Below are 19,647 nucleotides of genomic sequence, written 5' to 3' on the forward strand. Positions count from 1 at the left end.
TCCCCACTTTCTTCAGTTTAAGTCTCAATTTGACAATACAGAGTTCATCATCTGAGCCACAGTTCGCTCCCTTGTTTTTACTGACTGTATAGAGCTTCTCCATCTTTTGCTGCAAAGAATTTACTCAATCTGATTTTGGTGTTGACCATCTGGTTAGGTCCATGTATAGAGTCTTCTCTTATGTTGCTGGAAGAGGGTGTTTGCTATGACCAGTGCATTCTCTTTTCAAAATTCTATTAGCTTTTGCCCTGCTTCAGTCTGCACTCCAAGGCCAAATTTGCCTGTTACTGCAGGTGTTTCTTGACCTCCTAGTTTTGCATTCCAGTCCCCTATACTGAAAAGGACATCTTTTTTGAGTGTTAGTTATTAAAAGGTCTTGTGGGTATTCATAGAACTGTTCAACTTCAGCTTCTTCAGCATTACTGTTTGGGACATAGACTTGGATTACCGTGATATTGAATGGTTTGCCTTGGAAATGAACAAAGATCATCATTCTGTCATTTTTGAGATTGCATCCAAGTACTGCATTTTGGACTCTTTTGTTGACTATGATGGCTATTCCATTTCTTCTAAGGGATTCCTGCCTGCAGTAGTAGATATAATGGTCATCTGAGTTAAATTCACCCATTCCAGTCCATTTTAGTTCACTGATTCCTAGAATGTTGACGTTCACTCTTGCCATCTCCTGTTTGACTACTTCCAATTTGCCTTGATTCATGGACCTAAAGTTCCAGGTTCTTATGAAGTATTGTTCTTTACTGGTGATCCTGCTTCTATCACCAGTCACATCCACAACTGGGTGTTGCTTTTGCTTTGGCTCCAACCCTTCATTCTTTCTGGAGTTATTTCTCCACTGATCTCCAGTAGCATATTGGGCACCTACCGACCTGTGGAGTTCACCTTTTGGTGTCCTATCTTTTTGCCTTTTCATACTGTTCATGGGGTTCTCAAGGCAAGAATAGTGAAATGGTTTGCCATTCCCTTCTCAAGTGGACCACATTCTATCAGACCTCTCCACCATAACCTGTACGTCTTGGGTGGCCCCACATGGCATGGCTTAGTTTCATTGTATCTTAGTAAGGATCAAGTATAATATAATCTATAATATTATTCTAGGATAAAATCACTGGTTACCCGGCTCCCCCACATATCCCAAGTACTGTTAATAAGGACCTGCAGATTTTGTTTATATACCAATTTATTTGGAAAGTTTTCACTTAGGTTAGTATATCTGTATTTAAAATAAATTCAATACTAGCAATTGTCTTCCCATTTCTCAAAGTTCCTGATAAGACTAACTGGTCTTTGCTAATACTGTCTACCATTCAGTTCTCTGGAGTTACCAATTTTGTTATATGGGTATGTAGAATCATTAGAAGAGTTTTTTTTTTCTTTCTTTTTCATTGGTTCAAAATAGATTATAGGTTCAAATAGAGTATATGTTGACCACTAAGAGTTGAGGGGTTGATTATGTTATTATATTGCAAATTATGTCCATCGTGCCAAATCAAAACTTGAAGGAAGATGTTCCTGTCCTGTGGGTGGGAAGCACAGTCACAGTCACCCTGATGTTAACCATGATGAGGGTGGCTAGGTCACCATTACTTACTTCAGCCTGTTCATGTGTATAGAGATTTTTATTTGTATTTATTAAAGATCAGAGTGGGCCAGATGGAGAGCACAGAAAAGACAGACTATGTGGGGGAAAGGTGAAGAAAGGGACAAGAGCAAAGGCACAGAAATAGGAATATTGCTATTGCTACTGCTAAGTCACTTCAGTTGTGTCTGACTCTGTATGACCCCATAGACGGCAGCCCACCAGGCTCCCCCATCCCCTGGGATTCTCCAGGCAAGAACACTGGAGTGGGTTGCCATTTCCTTCTTCAATGCGTGAAAGTGAAGTCGCTCAGTCGTGTCCGACTCTTAGCGACCCCATGAATTGCAGCCTCCCAGATTCCTCCATCCATGGGATTTTCCAGGCAAGAGTACTGGAGTGGGGTGCCATTGCCTTCTCCAGGAAATAGGAATAAGTATGTTTCTTGTAGTGGGGATTAAACAATGCTTATTCAAGGAAGTTAGTTTGGGGAGCAATGGATGAGACTATGGATTTTGTAGGGCCAGATAATGGTGGGAGCTCCTTAGAAACAAACACACTTCATGTTTGTTTTCATAGTCAGTGAAACCCTGTCTTAAGTATTTCAGGCCACACTGTTCTTAGTGACACATGAAAATTATGTTTTAGGAAGAAAAATAGCTAACAGTTATTGATTACTTTCCCTGTTCCACACAATGTATTAAAAATGATATTTAAGAAGGTAAGCATTGGAGTTGGTTGAACTTGAAGTCTGATCTTAACTCTGGAATTTATTAAGTAAATGACTTTAGGAAAATTACTCATTTTCTCGATTTTCCTTGAGTCTTTATCTGAAAAACTGACGTGATTATATCTACCTCTCAAGGTTGTTGTGCGGATCACATAGATTAGAGAAGGGAGACTCTATTAGGATGCTATTACAGTTATTCAACCTAGGCAAATATGATAAAGCATTAGAATGGAGAGGGTGGACAAAGTAAAAGTAAAGAAGTAGGACAGGTGACTGACTCTCTCCACTCTCATTCATGTTGCAAGTTCCTTATTTCTGTTCATTTGACATAATCTGGGAAGTATAATTATTGTGGTGGGAGATCCTTAGAAACACACTTTACGTTTGTTTTGATAGTCAATGGAAACCACTCTGGGCATTATCAATTGTTTGCTCATTTCCCTCGAGTGACAAATAACCGTCTGCTCTCTCTGGTCACCATTTCCACATCTCCTGAAAGGTATGATCCAAATTCCCTTTCTATAACCAGTTACAAAACAAACAAAACAAAAATCATTCACTTTCTTACACTGCATTTTCAATTTTTTATTTGCAATTTCTTCCTCCATTCCTGAGTTTGCCAGTCAATCAGGCTTCCTGAGAATTCTCACGGAAGCAGGATTCCCTAATTTAACAAAAAGAAAAACTCAAAAAGAAAACCAATTCTGCTGTTTCTGAACCTGTGGAAACCTGATACTTTTCCTAAGCCACAGCACTCAGTCCTTCAGGGTCCAATTCCTGCTGTCAGCTAACACCAAAACAATCACTACAAAATAGCAGTCTTAAACTGCACAAGGCTTTGAGAACTTGGACTTTCTTACTAATGTCTGGTTTCAACGTAGAACTTCCTCTTCCAAAGGAGAACTTCCTCTTTCAAAGAAAATATCTTATTTGTATACATTTCCGAGCCAGAAGGCGCAGAACTTTGACTCTCCGTGAGGAAAGGTCCGTCACTGCAATCAAATTTAACTCAACGCTCCTTTCTTTTTCTTTCTTCTTTCCTGATTTTCCGGGAGTGAACAGTCAAAAATGTTTCAACAGATCTCGCGGTGCTATTCGAGATTCCACCCCCCCCCCCAAAAAAAAAAAAATGATGCAAACGAGCCTGTGCCTTCTGGACTTTGGGGCTGGGATTGCAGCGGTCGGAGCACAGTGAAAGCAGCCAAGGGCGGGGCTCTGGCAAGTTCCCCTTCCACCTTCCCCCACCCTTCTTTTCCAACCTCTGTACGGCTCTTAGCTTGATTCCAGCCTTTGCTGCAGCTGCTCTCCAGCCGTTTGCAGGGTTCAAAGAACTACAGAAGCTGTTCCCAAGATGGTGATCCGTGTGTATATTGCATCTTCCTCTGGCTCCATGGCGGTAAGGAAGGTGGGAAGCCCACCTTTGTTATTTTTCTACACACCAGTCTCCTGAGGCCCCAGAACACTTGAATTGTATAAGTTAGTCTGGCAGCTTCTCCTTCGGTAGACACAGGCACTTCCACCCAATCCCCACGCCGCCCCCCCCCCAACCCCGTCTTCCCTTTTCTTCTCTTTGTTGCATCGATTTCATTTTTCCATGGAGTTTAGCTTTCTTTGCTTTACGATGTTAGGGCCACATTTCTTCTTTGAAGGAAAAAGAAAGCTTCAGAGTTTTGAGAGATGGTGGTATAGGGTTTTTAGGGTTAGGTGAAGAAAGTAAGTCACACACTGGTAAGAATGGAACATTTCACATATGTGTTCTAAGTATGGAGGCAAGGGACAGGGGTGCACATCTGTAAGGGATGTAAAACATGGTCTTACTGATGATGATGGAGTGGAGGCCTACTAAGGCACTGTGATTATATTTCACAGAGACCCCTATAATCAAAGAGTTATATTTTGCCAATGTGTAAAAGAGAGTTATTTAACTTTGGCCTAAAGAGTCTGATAGAACTAGGAAGAATGGGAGACATCAGGAACAATGATAAATATTTTTTTAAAAAAACAGTGTGATAAGGGATCTGTTTTTTTTCTTCCATATCTTACCTTATTTTGACTTTTTCTTTTCTTTAAAAAAATATTACTTTGAGCAGTTTCTAACTGCTTCAAGTATATTGAGAACTGGAAAGGGAACTAAAAAGTGGCTTCTTGTGTAGTTGCAGACCCCAGTGACTGCTTCTTCAATTGATAGGACATCCCCCTCTCATTCATGTGCTCTTAATTTAGAATAACAATTTTCAAAAGTTGTGGGGAGCAATAGGCTAAACTAGGGGAAAGCTGAGTGTATATGCATGGTAAATAAAAGTGTCTCTTTCACAATTCGCAAAAAGCTGATATTTTTTTGCTTTTTGGGCTCAGGATGTGGGTTCCGGATGTAGAATGTATGAACCCCCTCTCTCTTCTGAGCTTTAGAGCAGCAGAAACAACAACAAAAAAAAAATCCATGTTTTTTGTTGTTATGTATTTTTGTTTTGTTTACCCCCAAGAGGATTTGGAATAGCACTGAAAGTTGTGTGAAATCACAAGAACTTTGAACCTTCAACTTGTCTGGCTGTATTTAGACATATGTGGCTGTATTTAGACAGTTTTGAAATAGAATACTTAAGCTTATATTTTGGAGTAACTTTAGGTTGAAAACAGAAAACTTCTTATATTGTCTTTGAACTTATTTTATAAGCTTCTTGCCTTATCATTTTCCATATATATTAATTATGATATTTGAAATAATGTTTGAGCTGCTCAGAGTCTCAAGTCCAATACAATAATTGCAAAATTTAGAAGATCAGCTTAATACCTTTTGTTAAATCCCAAATTAGGTTGAGCAGATCAGGAAGTTAGTTTTGATGATTTCACTGGATAACATGCAGTTTCAATACTGCTTATTTATTCTTTGCTTTCTTGCCCTTCTACCCCTTCTTAAAAAGCAGATTCAACAAGAAACTCTTTTCAGAATTTCTGTTCAAGCAGAAACAACTATACCTCTTTCTTTGTTAAGACTTTAGTTTCTTAGGGCCTTAAAAATTACTACTATCTCCTACTATGTCCTTTACCAGATTCCATTGTTGAAGACTATACAAATAAGAAATATTTATGCTTTTTGTGTTTTGTTTCAGTTATTTTTCTTATAGGTGATTATAGATTTGTCTGTTGTTGCAGTAATTATAGTTCTTGTAAACCTGTTATCAAAATTCTACTGCATATTGCCAAAACAAATTTTTGTTCTTTTATAATCTTATAGTACTTTTAAATAATATTAAAACAGTGTAAAATTAGTAAGCTTCAGAAGAGTTATTTTATAACATACATGGGGACTTATCAGTTTGCAATACTAAGGTCTTTCCTTAAAAAAAAAATAGTGCTGTCATGTTGTATTTTAACATATGATTTAGAAAGTTTGAGGCAAACATCCTAACAGGAACCCAGCAATAATTGCACAAAGTGAGATACTTCTGTAAGTGACTAAGTATAGTTCTCTGAAGAGCGTTTAAAGGAAAGCTTTTGGTTTTGGATTGTGAAATCTTTATTTTCTTACTCCTGTTAGTGATTTCAATAAAATTACCAACACTAGATGTTTTATCAGGCAAGGGAGGATCTATGATAATTACAACTTCGTATGACCTTAACTCAAGAGTACCTATCCTTCACAGTACAATTAAAAAAAGTTTTCAAACTTGTATTCAACTCTGCCCCAATTACAAAGGTGTAGCACTTGCTTCTCTAAAGTTTAGAAATGAAAGTGAGTATGTTGGTTTTTATACTATTATAAAATGGTATAAAATTTCTTGATGATAGCCATAATAGTGATAGTAAGTAGGAACACTTAAGTGTGCCAGATACTATCTCATTTTTTCTTTGCAATTTCTAGTCTTATTAATTACATCCTATGATTTTCTCTATTTTTAGGGTAAGGAAATATAGGTTCAGAGAGGTTAAATAAATTTCTCAAGGTCATAGAAGTAGTAAGCCACAGAGCTTGAATCCAATACAAGCTGTTTGAATCCAAATGATACATGTTTAAAGAAATACATCCTCCCAGTGATGCATGACAGCTAGGAGACATGCAGATATAAATGTGAACAGAAGGGAGTAAGTCCTGTAAGTGAAATTGCTTGGGCATATGCAATCAGGGAGATAGAAAAATGAGGATCTAGTATAAAGGAGGGATAGTATGTCTAAAGGCGAATGTCAATAAGTGTGCTAAATTCACTTAAGGCCAGGGATATAGAGAAGATGCACATTTGGAATAGGTTTCATATAGGAAAAGGATGAAATTCAGGTCTTAATACTGTTTTTTAATATTTTTAGGTAAAAATCATTTAGTAAAAATGCAACTCCCAAGTTGCCTGTCTATAGGAAGTGATTTCTGCTTGTTCAGAACTGCTCATGCATGTTTTGACTTACTGTAACACAATAGTATATGCCATGCCATTTTTTTTCCTTGAAATTGTAATGTCCTATAAATTTGCATTTAATGGAAGAGGAATAGTAAGCATAGAGCCTGTAATAAATAATGAATTTCAATGACAACAAAAATCAACCTTGGCCTTTGATCAGGATCTCTAGAGTGATAATAGCATGGAGAATTATAACTGACTTAGAGTTTTCTTCCCATACTTTTCCTCAAGTCCATAATTATCTCCATTTCAGGGTCTCTATGCATTTTAGATGTACTTAGTATAGAAATTTTAAGATTGAGTAGATAGATTGTGATAAATTTCTGAGGGTATTGTTTATGGACTAACTTCTGTAAAATGATCTCTTTTGTTTTACTGTTAAAACAAACTAGTTGTAGCTTAGGTTGTCCATATAGTAAATGAAATCTACATAATTTTCCTCTGTGGCATTATTCTGTGTATGAGTTATAAAAGCTAGTGATTGCCAAATCATTAGTCACTAGTCACTATTTTCTTCATTTGGATAATATGGACATAAAACAACAAGCCACAGTTCTTCATCTGTATGATTCTCAAGTATTCTCAATAATAATTGCATTATGTGAAAGAGTATCTGCTGCTCTTTTTTTCATGGAAAGGCATTTTAAATATAGCACAGGGTGTATTTCAATCCTAAACTTCCAGTTTACCCCCCACCACACAAACTTCCTCACTGTAACCATAAGTTCATTCTCTAAGTCTGTTTCTGTTTTGTGAATAAGTTCATTTGTATCAGTTGTTTTAAGATTCCATGTATAAGTGATGATATTTATCTTTCTCTGTCTGACTTACTTCACTTAGTATAATCTCCAAGTCCATCCATATTGCTGCAAATGGCATTATTTCATTCTTTTTAATGGCTGAGTGATATTTAATCGTATATATGTACCACATCTTCTTTATCCATTCATCTTTTGATGAATATTTAGGTTGCCTCCATTTCTTGGCTATTGTGAACAGTGTTACAAAGAACACTGGGGTGCATGTATCCTTTTGAGCTATGGTATTCTCTGGATATATGCCCAAGAGTAGGATTGCTGTATCTTATAGTAGGTCTATTTTTAGTTTTTTAAGGAACTGCTGTGCTGTCCTCCATACTGACTGTATCAATTTACATTCCCACCACGAGTGTAGGAGGGTTCCCTTCTCTCCACAGCCTCTCCAGCATTTATTATTTGTAGACTTTTAAATGATGGCCATTCTGATGGGTGTGAGGTGATACCTCATTGTAGTTTTGATTCGCATTTCACTGCAGATGGTGATTGCAGCCATGAAATTAAAAGATGCTTACTCCTTGGAAGGAAAGTTATGAGCAACCTAGATAGCATATTCAAAAGCAGAGACATTACTTTGCCAATAAAGGTCCATCTAGTCAAGGCTATGGTTTTTCCAGTAGTCATGTATGGATGTGAGAGTTGTACTGTGAAGAAACCTGAGTGCTGAAGAATTGATGCTTTTAAACTGTGGTTTTGGAGAAGACCCTTGCAAGTCCTTTGGACTGAAAGGAGATCCAACCAGTCCATCCTAAAGGAGACCAGTCCTGGATGTTCATTGGAAGGACTGATGCTAAGGCTGAAACTCCAATTCTTTGGCCAACTCATGCGAAGAGTTGACTCATTGGAAAAAGACCCTGATGCTGGGAGGGATTGGGGGCAGGAGGAGAAGGGGATAACAGAGGATGAGATGGCTGGATGGCATCACTGACTCGATGGACATGAGTTTGAGTGAACTCCGGGAGATGGTGATGGACAGGGAGGCCTGGTGTGCTGCAGTTCGTGGGGTCGCAAAGAGTCAGACACGACTGAGTGACTGAACTGAACTGAATAGTTAGTGATGTTGAGTATCTTTTCATGTGACTCTTGGCCATCTGTATGTCTTCTTTGGAGAAATGTCTCTTTAGGTCTTCTGCCCATTTTTGATTGGGTTGTTTGTTTTTTTGATGCTGAGAGCTGCATGAACTGTTTGTGAATTTTGGAGACTAATCCCTTCTCAGTTGCATTGTTTGCAAATATTTTCTACCATTCTGAAGGTTGTCTTTTCATTTTGTTTATGGTTTACTTTGCTGTGAAAATCTTAATTAGGTCCCATCTGTTTATTTTTGTTTTTATTTCCATTACTCTGGAAGATAGATCAAAAAATGATCTTGCTGTGATTTGTCAAAGAGTGTTCTGCCCATGTTTTCCTCTAAGAATTTTATAGTATCTGGTCTTATATTGGGGTCTTTAATTCATTTTGAGTTTATTTTTGTTTATGATATTAAAGAATGTTCTAATTTCATTTTTTGTCATGTAGCTTTCAGTTTTCATAACACTATTTATTGAAGAAACCATCTTCTCTCCATTTTATAGTCTTGCCTTCTTTGTCATAGAAACATTGGGCATAGGTTCATGAGTTTATTTCTGGGCTTTCTGTTTTGTTCCATTGATGTACATTTCTGTTTTATGCCAGTACCATAATGTTCTGATGACTGTAGCTTTCTAGTATATCCTAAAGTTAGGAAACCTGATTCTCCAGCTCTGTTGTCTTTTTCAAGATTTTTTTTTTTTTGGATCTCCTCATACAAGTTTTAAGATTTTCTGTTCTAGTTCTGTGAAAGATGTCATTCATACTTTGATAGGGATTGCATTGAATCTGTAGATCACCTTGGGTAGTACAGTCATTTTGAAAATATGATCCTTCCATAGACTGGCGATTCAATTCACATGATAGTATACATGTTAGAATGTCATTCTTCCAGTAAAAAAAAAAAAAAAAAACATGATATATCTTTCCATCTTTCTGTATTGTCTTTAATTTCTCTCATATTATAGTTTTCAGTGAACAGGTCTTTCATCTCCTTAGGTAGGTATCAATTCAGTTCAGTCACTCTGTTGTATTAGTATATTCCTGGTATATTATTCTTTTGATGCAATGTTAAATAGGATTGTTTGTTTAATTTCTTTTTATTTATTTATTTATTTATTTTTAGTTTTTTATTTTTTTAAATTTTAAAATCTTTAATTCTTACATGCGTTCCCAAACATGAACCCCCCTCCCACCTCCCTCCCCATAACATCTCTCTGGGTCATCCCCATGCACCAGCCCCAAGCATGCTGCATCCTGCGTCAGACATAGACTGGCGATTCAATTCTTACATGATAGTATACATGTTAGAATGTCATTCTCCCAAATCATCCCACCCTCTCCCTCTCCCTCTGAGTCCAAAAGTCCGTTATACACATCTGTGTCTCTTTCCCTGTCTTGCATACAGGGTCGTCATTGCCATCTTCCTAAATTCCATATGTATGTGTTAGTATACTGTATTGGTGTTTTTCTTTCTGGCTTACTTCACTCTGTATAATCGGCTCCAGTTTCATCCATCTCATCAGAACTGATTCAAATGAATTCTTTTTTTACGGCTGAGTAATACTCCATTGCGTATATGTACCACAGCTTGCTTATCCATTCATCTGCTGATGGACATCTAGGTTGTTTCCATGTCCTGGCTATTATAAACAGTGCTGCGATGAACATTGGGGTACATGTGTCTCTTTCAATTCTGGTTTCCTCGGTGTGTATGCCCAGCAGTGGGATTGCTGGGTCATAAGGTAGTTCTATTTGCAATTTTTTAAGGAATCTCCACACTGTTTAATTTCTCTTTCTGATCTTTCGTTGTTAGTGTGTAGAAATGCAACAGATTTCTGTGTATTAATTTTGTATCCTGCAACTTTACTGAATTCATTTACGAGCTCTAGTAGTTTTCTGGTAGCATCTTTAGAATTTTCTACATATAGTATCATGTCATATTCAAGCAGTGACAGCTTTATTTATGCTTTTCCAATTTGGATTCCCTTTATTTATTTTTCTCCTCTAATAACCATGGGTAGGACTTCCAAAACTCTGTTGAATAAAAATGACAAGAGTGGGCATCCTTGTCTTGTTTTTGATCTTAGAGGAAATGCTTTCAGCTTTTCACTATTGAGTCTTCTGGTAGTTGTGGATTTGTCATTTATTGCCACTGATCTTTGTATTTATAAATAGAACATTAATTTGAAATATGCTGTGGTCTTTGTCATAGCTGCCAAAGTTTGTTTGAATGCTGTGTAAAGATATTCATAAGCTATTTAGAAGAGCAAAATTAGAAATTTCATGAGATGGCCATTTGGACATGCTTTTTGGATGCCCTGAACTGTGGGAAATGGCAGCTCTCATGAAGCAAATGCAGGAACAATCTAAAGACCAGTGCCTTTAGATTGATGTCCTATATTTAGTGGCTGCTTTCCTTAATGTCACAGCAGCAATGGCAAAACTTTTGGAATAATTTTGCCCAATTTAAAGAGGCTCAGGAGACACACTTACCAATGATCATGACTCTTGGGTTCTTGAAATTCGAATGGTTGTAGGAAAGAATGCGTTGCGGAAGTTTAGTAAAAGTTTCATAATATGGTAGGAGAAAAGCATAAAATAAATTTATTTTTAGCTCAAAGACTATTCTGTCAGGGAAAGGGCTTTGATTAATAAACCTTAAGGTCAACCCTCCCCCCAGTGGCTCAGTGGTAAAGAATCCACCTGCAATGCAGGAGATGCAAGAGACATGGGTTTGATCGCTGGGTCAAGAGAGATCCCCTGGAGGAGGGCATAGTAGCCCACTCCATTATTCTTGCCTGAAAAATTCCATGGACAGAGGAGCTTGGCAGGCTACAGTCCATGAGGTCTTTAAGAGTCAGACAGGACCAAAGTGAACACAGCATGGCACCCCCTGGGTTGTGCTGGAAGAGAAAAATAAATCGAAGCCTTAGACATAGTCATGTCAAATGTTCTAATTTTCTGTAGTTAATCTTTAAATTATTTCCCAAAATATATATTGTGCTGTGAAGTATATATTTTACAGGAATATTTTCTACTTTAGGTGAATTATCAAGGGTAAATGTGTTTCATTTCCTACTGATAAAATTAAACAGATTGGGAATCTGTTGATGACTATATGACCATTTGTTTGTTTTCAGTTCTGTTGTACTTTGCAGCCTACCAGGAAGCCTTCTAAACCCAGTATTTAATTACTTCCTCCAATGCAGACCAAGATTAAACAAACATACATTTAGAAAGAAGACGCAGCTAATTTATGATGACTATTTTTATTAATATGAGAGCAAAGCTGACTTTTCACACTTGGCCAATAGAGAATAATTCTTAGCAAAGGGCTTGTTTTCTGGCTCAGTCCCTCACATTTTAGCTTTATTGATTTGTTGGAAGTGTTTCCGATTGCCAGAACATCAGGCAAAAGTTAAATATAAATTTAAAAATATCACCACAAATTTATAAAGTGTATGTTTAGAAGTATTCAGTAGTGCTGCTAGATTTTTGTTTCATTACTTTTCATTAACCTGGCTAATCAGGATTTGACTCTAGTAATGGTAAAGCCTAACATTTATTTATGCATTGTGTATATCAAGCACAGTGCCCAGTGTTTCACATACTTCATTTCAAATAAGTTTAATCCTTGTGATAACTTTGTGAGGTAAGTACTAGTATTAGATTTATTTCATTTTTTTTTATTTTTTAAATTGTAAAATCTTTAATTCTTACATGCGTTCCCAAACATGACCCCCCCTCCCACCTCCCTCCCCACAACATCTCTCTGGGTCATCCCCATGCACCAGCCCCAAGCATGCTGCACCCTACGTCAGACATGGACTGGCGATTCAATTCTTACATGATAGTCTACATGTTAGAATTCCCATTCTCCCAAATCATCCCACCCTCTCCCTCTCCCTCTGAGTCCAAAAGTCCGTTATACACATCTGTGTCTTTTTTCCTGTCTTGCATACAGGGTCGTCATTGCCATCTTCCTAAATTCCATATGTATGTGTTAGTATACTGTATTGGTGTTTTTCTTTCTGGCTTACTTCACTCTGTATAATTGGCTCCAGTTTCATCCATCTCATCAGAACTGATTCAAATGAATTCTTTTTAACAGCTGAGTAATACTCCATTGTGTATATGTACCACAGCTTTCTTATCCATTCATCTGCTGATGGACATCTAGGTTGTTTCCATGTCCTGGCTATTATAAACAGTGCTGCGATGAACATTGGGGTACATGTGTCTCTTTCAATTCTGGTTTCCTCGGTGTGTATGCCCAGCAGTGGGATTGCTGGGTCATAATGTAGTTCTATTTGCAATTTCATATGACTGAAGGGGATATTGCTAAGACCCAGAAACTAGGTACATTGCTCAAAATCAAAGAGTTACAAATGGTAGAACTAGGATTAGAACTCAGGTTGTTTTGACTAAACACTTCTAAGCATTGTGTTATTTGTACTCTGTCTTACTGGATAGATACTGAACAGAAATTATGTCAATAGTACATTAAAATCTTGTCATGTGATTGGGAACATATAACTGCCATTTAATAAATATAAGATGCCTGAAAAGAAGGAAAAAGACTGGATGATGCCTAACTAGGCAAATATATCATCTATAATCTGCATGTGAGAGTTAGGTGCGAGTGGGAAAGATACATTAGTAGCAACATTTTCATATATAATTTAGTTTTTTTTCTTGAATAAAATTGCTTAACCAAAGACATATTTTTAAAATAGCATTTGTGACATCTATTGAATTTTTATGACTTTGATTCTTTTTAACATAATTATAATGTGGCCTGTAATGATTCTATAAATGTAAATTAAGAAAGCAGTACTTCTGTGATTTGTAAACTCTGGTTCTGAACTCTCGTCTTTGAGTTCTGTCCCTTTGGCTTAGTCCTTTCTGGAAATGAGACCCTGCCACAGAGTTGGAGTACAGCAAAACATTTTTGCTGAGGGGATTTCCAGCAGTGACTGAAGACAAAAAGAACTTCACCTTTTTAAAACTGGAGAATAGTCTTCTTAGTTGAGCTACAACATGAGAAAATTTTGTTTTACTAGCACTCAGCCAATTGTTTCACCATAAGTGCAGCATATTTCTCAACACTGAAATTATAACAGTATATATATATATACATATATATATATATATATATATATATAATAGTGACTTTATTATTTAAGAAATCATTCTATCCAGTGTGACTTAGAAGGAAGATGAGCATAGACAAGTACTGAATATGTTACAAATATGATAAAGCATCTCATTTTTAATTTTATCATGTAAATAATTTATCAGCTTTAGTTGATAATAGTAAGAACTATCACTCATTGGACACTTAAAATATGCCAGGCATAGTGGCAAGAACTTTCGTGCATTGTGTCATTTAATTCTTATGGCAATTCAGTGGAGTCAGTACTCCCATTGTGCTCATTTTTTTTCTTCCCTTTTCCCCTTTTTTAATTGAGATATAGTAGATTTTCAATATTAAATATATATATATATCAGATATACAACTAGTGATTCACATTTTTTAAAGGTTGTGCTCCATTTATATTTAATACAAAATATGATATATATTCCTTGTGCTGTACAATGTATACTTGTAGCTTATATATTTTATATGTAGTAGTAGTTGGTACCTGTTATTCCTCTATTATTATGACTCTTTTAAGAAGAGGAAACAGACTGAGAGAGCTAGCAATGTTAGAGCGCTAACAAACACCCTTCAGATCTGTCTGATTCCAGAGCTCATAATCTTAATGCTTATGTTATTCTGCCTAATGATTGTTATTTATTAATTATCCAGTATGAATGTAGCTCTGAAATTAGTTTAAAAGTCATTGTAAAATTTCTTTTCTTCTGAACTTGGAAAATCAAGAAAAGTACTTCTTAATTAATTGGTCTATAGCAGTACCAAGAATAATTCTAGCTGCCTGCTCATGTAAACATCTTAGAATTCTTTAGAGTAGAAATTTAAAGTCATAAAAGCTTATGTGTGTATGATTAGTTAGAATGCAGAACAAACTTGGAAAATCACAAAAAGTACTTCTTAATTAATTGGTCTATAACAGTACCAAGAATAATTCAGTTGCCTGTTCATGTAAAGAACTTAGAATTCTTTAGAGTAGAAATTTAAAGTCACAAAAGCTTCTGTGTGTATGATTAGTTAGAATGAAGAACATGTGCTTTTATCCCAATATAGGAAAATTACCTTGTGTAAGACAGTTTAACTAAAAGTAGATTAAAACATGTTGGTTTTGGGAAAGAATTTTAAGCTTTTAGCTAGGAAATGTAGTTTTAGCGTGAAGTATGCCTGATGCCTGGGTAATCTGATTAGGTCACTAAACCTTCCTTTGCTTCTCATCACCCTCACAAGTGGAATATAAATAACATAAAATTATTAGTATTATGGAAAAAAACTTCTGCAAGTAATTGTCATTGGAAATCTGTTACTAAATAATGTGTAATCTGATCTCACACTTTCAGAATCTTAAGCATAATTGGTCTTGCTCATCAACTAAATATTTTGAACTGAAAAAGCTGTGGTTGTGGTGAAACTTTTTCAATGAGTTTCTACTTAAAACTTTTAGAAATAAAGGTCTTGAATTTAAATATTCTGAGCAATATTGAGAGGACACTGAAGTTGGTGGTGATATAGCAAATTGGCCAGGCAACGAGACAAATATCTGGTGAGTTTTAAAGGGAATATGTAGAAAGTGTGGCAAGATCCATAATAAGGCTGATTCTGTACCATACCCTGGAATTTGTGTGCTTTAAAAAAAAAAAAGTTGTTGAAAGGAAAATCTAAAAATATTATGGGAAAATGTGACTAAACATTTTTTGTCCAGTTGCATTAAGACTTATTATTATATTCTGAAGTTGAAATTGAAGAATAATTTTTGTTCGGTATATGTTTGTATCCCTTTTATTTTGTGATTATGATCAGTCTCTGTGTGGAGTCTTAAGAGAGGAGTATGTATATATCTCCCTTGATATTTAGTCTGACTCTACCAAAAAGATGACCTTAGAACTAAAGCTATACATTCCAGAGAATCCTTACACTATCAAAATATCAGGGTCTGTATAGCGGAAGTCCCATCAGTCACATAGCATGTATATACTTTTAAAATTCAGTGACTCTAGATTTCATGAAAGGGTGATGCTTTGAAATACAAAACATCTAGCACAGTATTATTTAAATCATTTATGTCTGGAGACCTAAGTAGATTAACTATAAATCAATATATAATTACTTTTTGAAAATCATTTGCTACAGAGATATATTTTATTTTTTCACTGTATAATGTAGTGGGATAGAGGAATACTGGAGTTGTACTTTCAGTTGTACTTCAATATATAAGTCTAGGCATACAGTGCATAAACATCTCATTTCTTGGAATATATAGAGAACATCTAAAATGGGCTACTGCTACAACAATTAGATACCACATTGTGCAACAGTTCATGTTAAGAGATTCTGGGGGAAGAAAAGTGGAAAACCTGAACTTTTGGGTTGTCCACATATTTTTCCAATAAAGTTATAAGGAAAAGTACACAATCTCCTAATGAGTGAGATAGTGTGTTAGTCGCCAACTCATTTCTGACTTTTTGTGACCCCATGGACTGTAGCCCAACAGGCTCCTCTGTCCATGGAATTCTGCAGGTAAGAATAATGGAGTGGGTAGACATTCCATTTTCCAGGAGATCTTCCCAATCCAGGGATTGAATCTGGGTTTCCTGCATTGCAGGTACATTCTTTACTGTCTGTAACAACAGGAAAGCCCAATGAGTGAGATAATTATGACATAATTCCATACCCACATTTGCAAAAAGGACCACCTTTTAATGTCCTTATAAGACTTCATGAAAATATTTGAAGTTGGAATGGTAGACATTAATTTATATGTCTGTTTTGTTTTAATAAAAATACATAGCAAGGAGAAGGCAATGGCATCACACTCCAGTACTCTTGCCTGGAAAATCCATGGACGGAGGAGCCTGGTAGGCTGCAGTCCATGGGGTCACTAAGAGTCGGACACGACTGAGCGACTTCACTTTCACTTTTTACTTTCATGCATTGGAAAAGGAAATGGCAACCCACTCCAGTGTTCTTGCCTGGAGAATTCCCAGGAAAGGGAAACATGGTGGGCTGCTGTCTATGTGGTCGCACAGAGTTAGATATGACTGAAGTGACTTAGCAGCAGCAGCACAGCAATTTTCATTTCATATGATTAGCCATGAGTTCTTATTATATGTAAAAGCATATAATAAAGACAAATGCTTGTTGTTGTATATAACATCATTAAACTTTTTAAAAACATTTTCTCAAACTACATAGACATTGTATCTACCATAGTAATTGTTTTAAAGTCACATGAAACAAAATAAGTGAGGCAGTCTGGAGATTTGAGTTTTTGAGACTATGAATTATGGTGGCCACATGGGTGCAGGAGGGTTGGGAGGAGCCATCCCACATTGATCAGGAAAGGTGGCGGTGAGGAGATACCCTTCATCCAAGGTAAAGAGCAGCAGCTGCGCCTTGCTGGAACAGCCATGAAGAAATACCCCACGCCCAAGGTAAGAGAAACCCAAGTACGATGGTAGGTGTTGCAAGAGGGCATCAGAAGGCAGACACACTGAAACCATACTCACAGAAAACCAGTTATTCTAATCACACTAGGACCACAGCCTTGTCTAACTCAATGAAACTAAGCAATGCCCGCGGGGCAATCCAAGACGGGCGGGTCATGGTGGAGAGGTCTGACAGAATGTGGTCCACGGGGGAAGGGAATGGCAAACCACTTCAGGATTCTTGCCTTGAGAACCCCATGAACAGTATGAAAAGGCAAAATGATAGGATACTGAAAGAGGAACTCCCCAGGTCAGTAGGTGCCCAACATGCTACTGGAGATCAGTGGAGAAATAACTTCACGAAGAAGGAAGGGATGGAGCCAAAGCAAAAAAAATACCCAGCTGTGGATGTGACTGGTGATAGAAGGAAGGTCCGATGCAGTAAAGAGCAATATTGCATAGGAACCTGGAATGTCAGGTCCATGAATCAAGGCAAATTGGAAGTGGTCAAACGAGATGGCAAGAGTGAACGTCGGCATTCTAGGAGTCAGTGAACTAAAACGGACTGGAATGGGTGAATTTAACTCAGATGACCATTATATCTACTACTGCGGACAGGAATCCCTCAGAAGAAATGGAGTAGCCATCATGGTCAACAAAAGAGTCCAAAATGCAGTACTTGGGTGCGATCTCAAAAATGACAGAATGATCTCTTTTCGTCTCCAAGGCAAACCATTCAATATCACGGTAATCCAAGTCTATGCCCTAACCAGCAGTGCTGAAGAAGCTGACGTTGAACGGTTCTATGAAGAACTACAAGACCTTTTAGAATTAACACCGAAAAAAAGATGTCCTTTTCATTATAGGGGACTGGAATGTAAAAGTAGGAAGTCAAAAAACACCTGGAATAACAGGCAAATTTGGCCTTGGAATGTGGAATGAAGCAGGGCAAAGGCTAATAGAGTTTTGCCAAAAGAATGCACTGGTCGTAGCAAACACCCTCTTCCAACAACACAAGAGAAGACTCTACACATGGCCATCACCAGATGATCAACACTGAAATCAGATTGACTATATTCTTTGCAGCCAAAGGTCGAGAAGCTCTATACAGTCAACAAAAACAAAATCGGGAGCTGACTGTGGTTCAGATCATGAACTCCTTATAACCAAATTCAGACTTAAATTGAAGAAAGTAGGGAAAACCGCTAGACCATTCAGGTATGACCTAAATCAAATCCCTTATTGTACAGTGGAAGTGACAAATAGATTTAAGGGCCTAGATCTGATAGAGTGCCTGAAGAACTATGGAATGAAGTTCATGACATTGTACAGGAGACAGGAATCAAGACCATCCCCATGGAAAAGAAATGCAAAAGAGCAAAATGGCTGTGTGGGGAGGCCTTACAAATAGCTATGAAAAGAAGAGAAGCAAAAAGCAAAGGAGAAAAGGAAAGATATAAGCGTCTGAATGCAACATTCCAAAGAATAGCAAGAAGAGATAAAGAAAGCCTTCTTCAGCGATCAGTGCAAAGAAATAGAGGAAAAGAACAGAATGGGAAAGACTAGAGATCTCTTGAGAAAATTAGAGATACCAATGGAATATTTCATGCAAAGATGGGCTCGATGGACAGAAATTGTATGGACCTAATAGAAGCAGAAGATGTTAAGAAAAGGTGGCAAGAATACACAGAAGAAGTGTACAAAAAAGATCATGACCTGGATAATCATGATGGTGTGATCACTCATCTAGAGCCAGACAGCCTGGAATGTGAAGTCAAGTGAGCCTTAGAACTCATCACTATGAACAAAGCTAGTGGAGGTGATGGAATTCCAGTTGAGCTATTTCAAATCCTGAAAGATGATGCTGTGAAAGTGCTGCACTCAATATGTCAGCAAATTTGGAAAACTCAACAGTGGCCACAGGACTGGAAAAGGTCAATTTTCATTCCAATCCCAAAGAAAGGCAATGCCAATGAATGCTCAAAGTACCGCCCAATTGCCCTCATCTCACATGCTAGTAAAGTAATGCTCAAAATTCTCCAAGCCAGGGTTCAGCAATACGTGAACTGTGAACTTCTTGATGTTCAAGCTGGTTTTAGAAAAAGCAGAGGAACCAGAGATCAAATTGCCAACATCCGCTGGATCATGGAAAAAGCCAGAGAGTTCCAGAAAAACATCTGTTTCTGCTTTATTGACTATGCCAAAGCCTTTGACTGTGTGGATCACCAGAAACTGTGGAAAATTCTGAAAGAGATGGGAATACCAGACCACCTGACCTCCCTCTTGAGAAATCTGTATGCAGGTCAGGAAGCAACAGTTAGAACTGGACATGGAACAACAGACTGGTTCCAAATAGGAAAAGGAGTATGTCAAGGCTGTATATTGTCACCCTGGTTATTTAACTTCTATGCAGAGTACATCATGAAAAATGCTGGACTGGAAAAACACAAGCTGGAATCAAGATTGCTGGG

General features: G+C 37.2%; 1 protein-coding gene across 2 annotated transcripts in view; it reads left to right on the top strand.

Annotated features, from left to right (window-relative positions):
* The first annotated feature begins 3,580 nt into the window (after nt 1-3,580).
* Nucleotides 3,581-19,647, top strand: part of SH3BGRL (SH3 domain binding glutamate rich protein like) — a 75,995-nt gene continuing 59,928 nt past the window's right edge. The window contains exon 1 of one of the 2 annotated variants that reach the window (XM_012106989.4): nt 3,581-3,729. In XM_012106989.4, coding sequence (XP_011962379.1) covers nt 3,676-3,729 — 54 coding nt within the window. In that variant the 5' untranslated portion in view covers nt 3,581-3,675. The remainder of the gene's footprint in view (nt 3,730-19,647) is intronic. The other variant, XM_004022221.5, reaches the window with a different exon arrangement.

Source organism: Ovis aries, chromosome X, assembly GCF_016772045.2.
Source record: "Ovis aries strain OAR_USU_Benz2616 breed Rambouillet chromosome X, ARS-UI_Ramb_v3.0, whole genome shotgun sequence".
Lineage (NCBI taxonomy): Eukaryota > Metazoa > Chordata > Mammalia > Artiodactyla > Bovidae > Ovis > Ovis aries.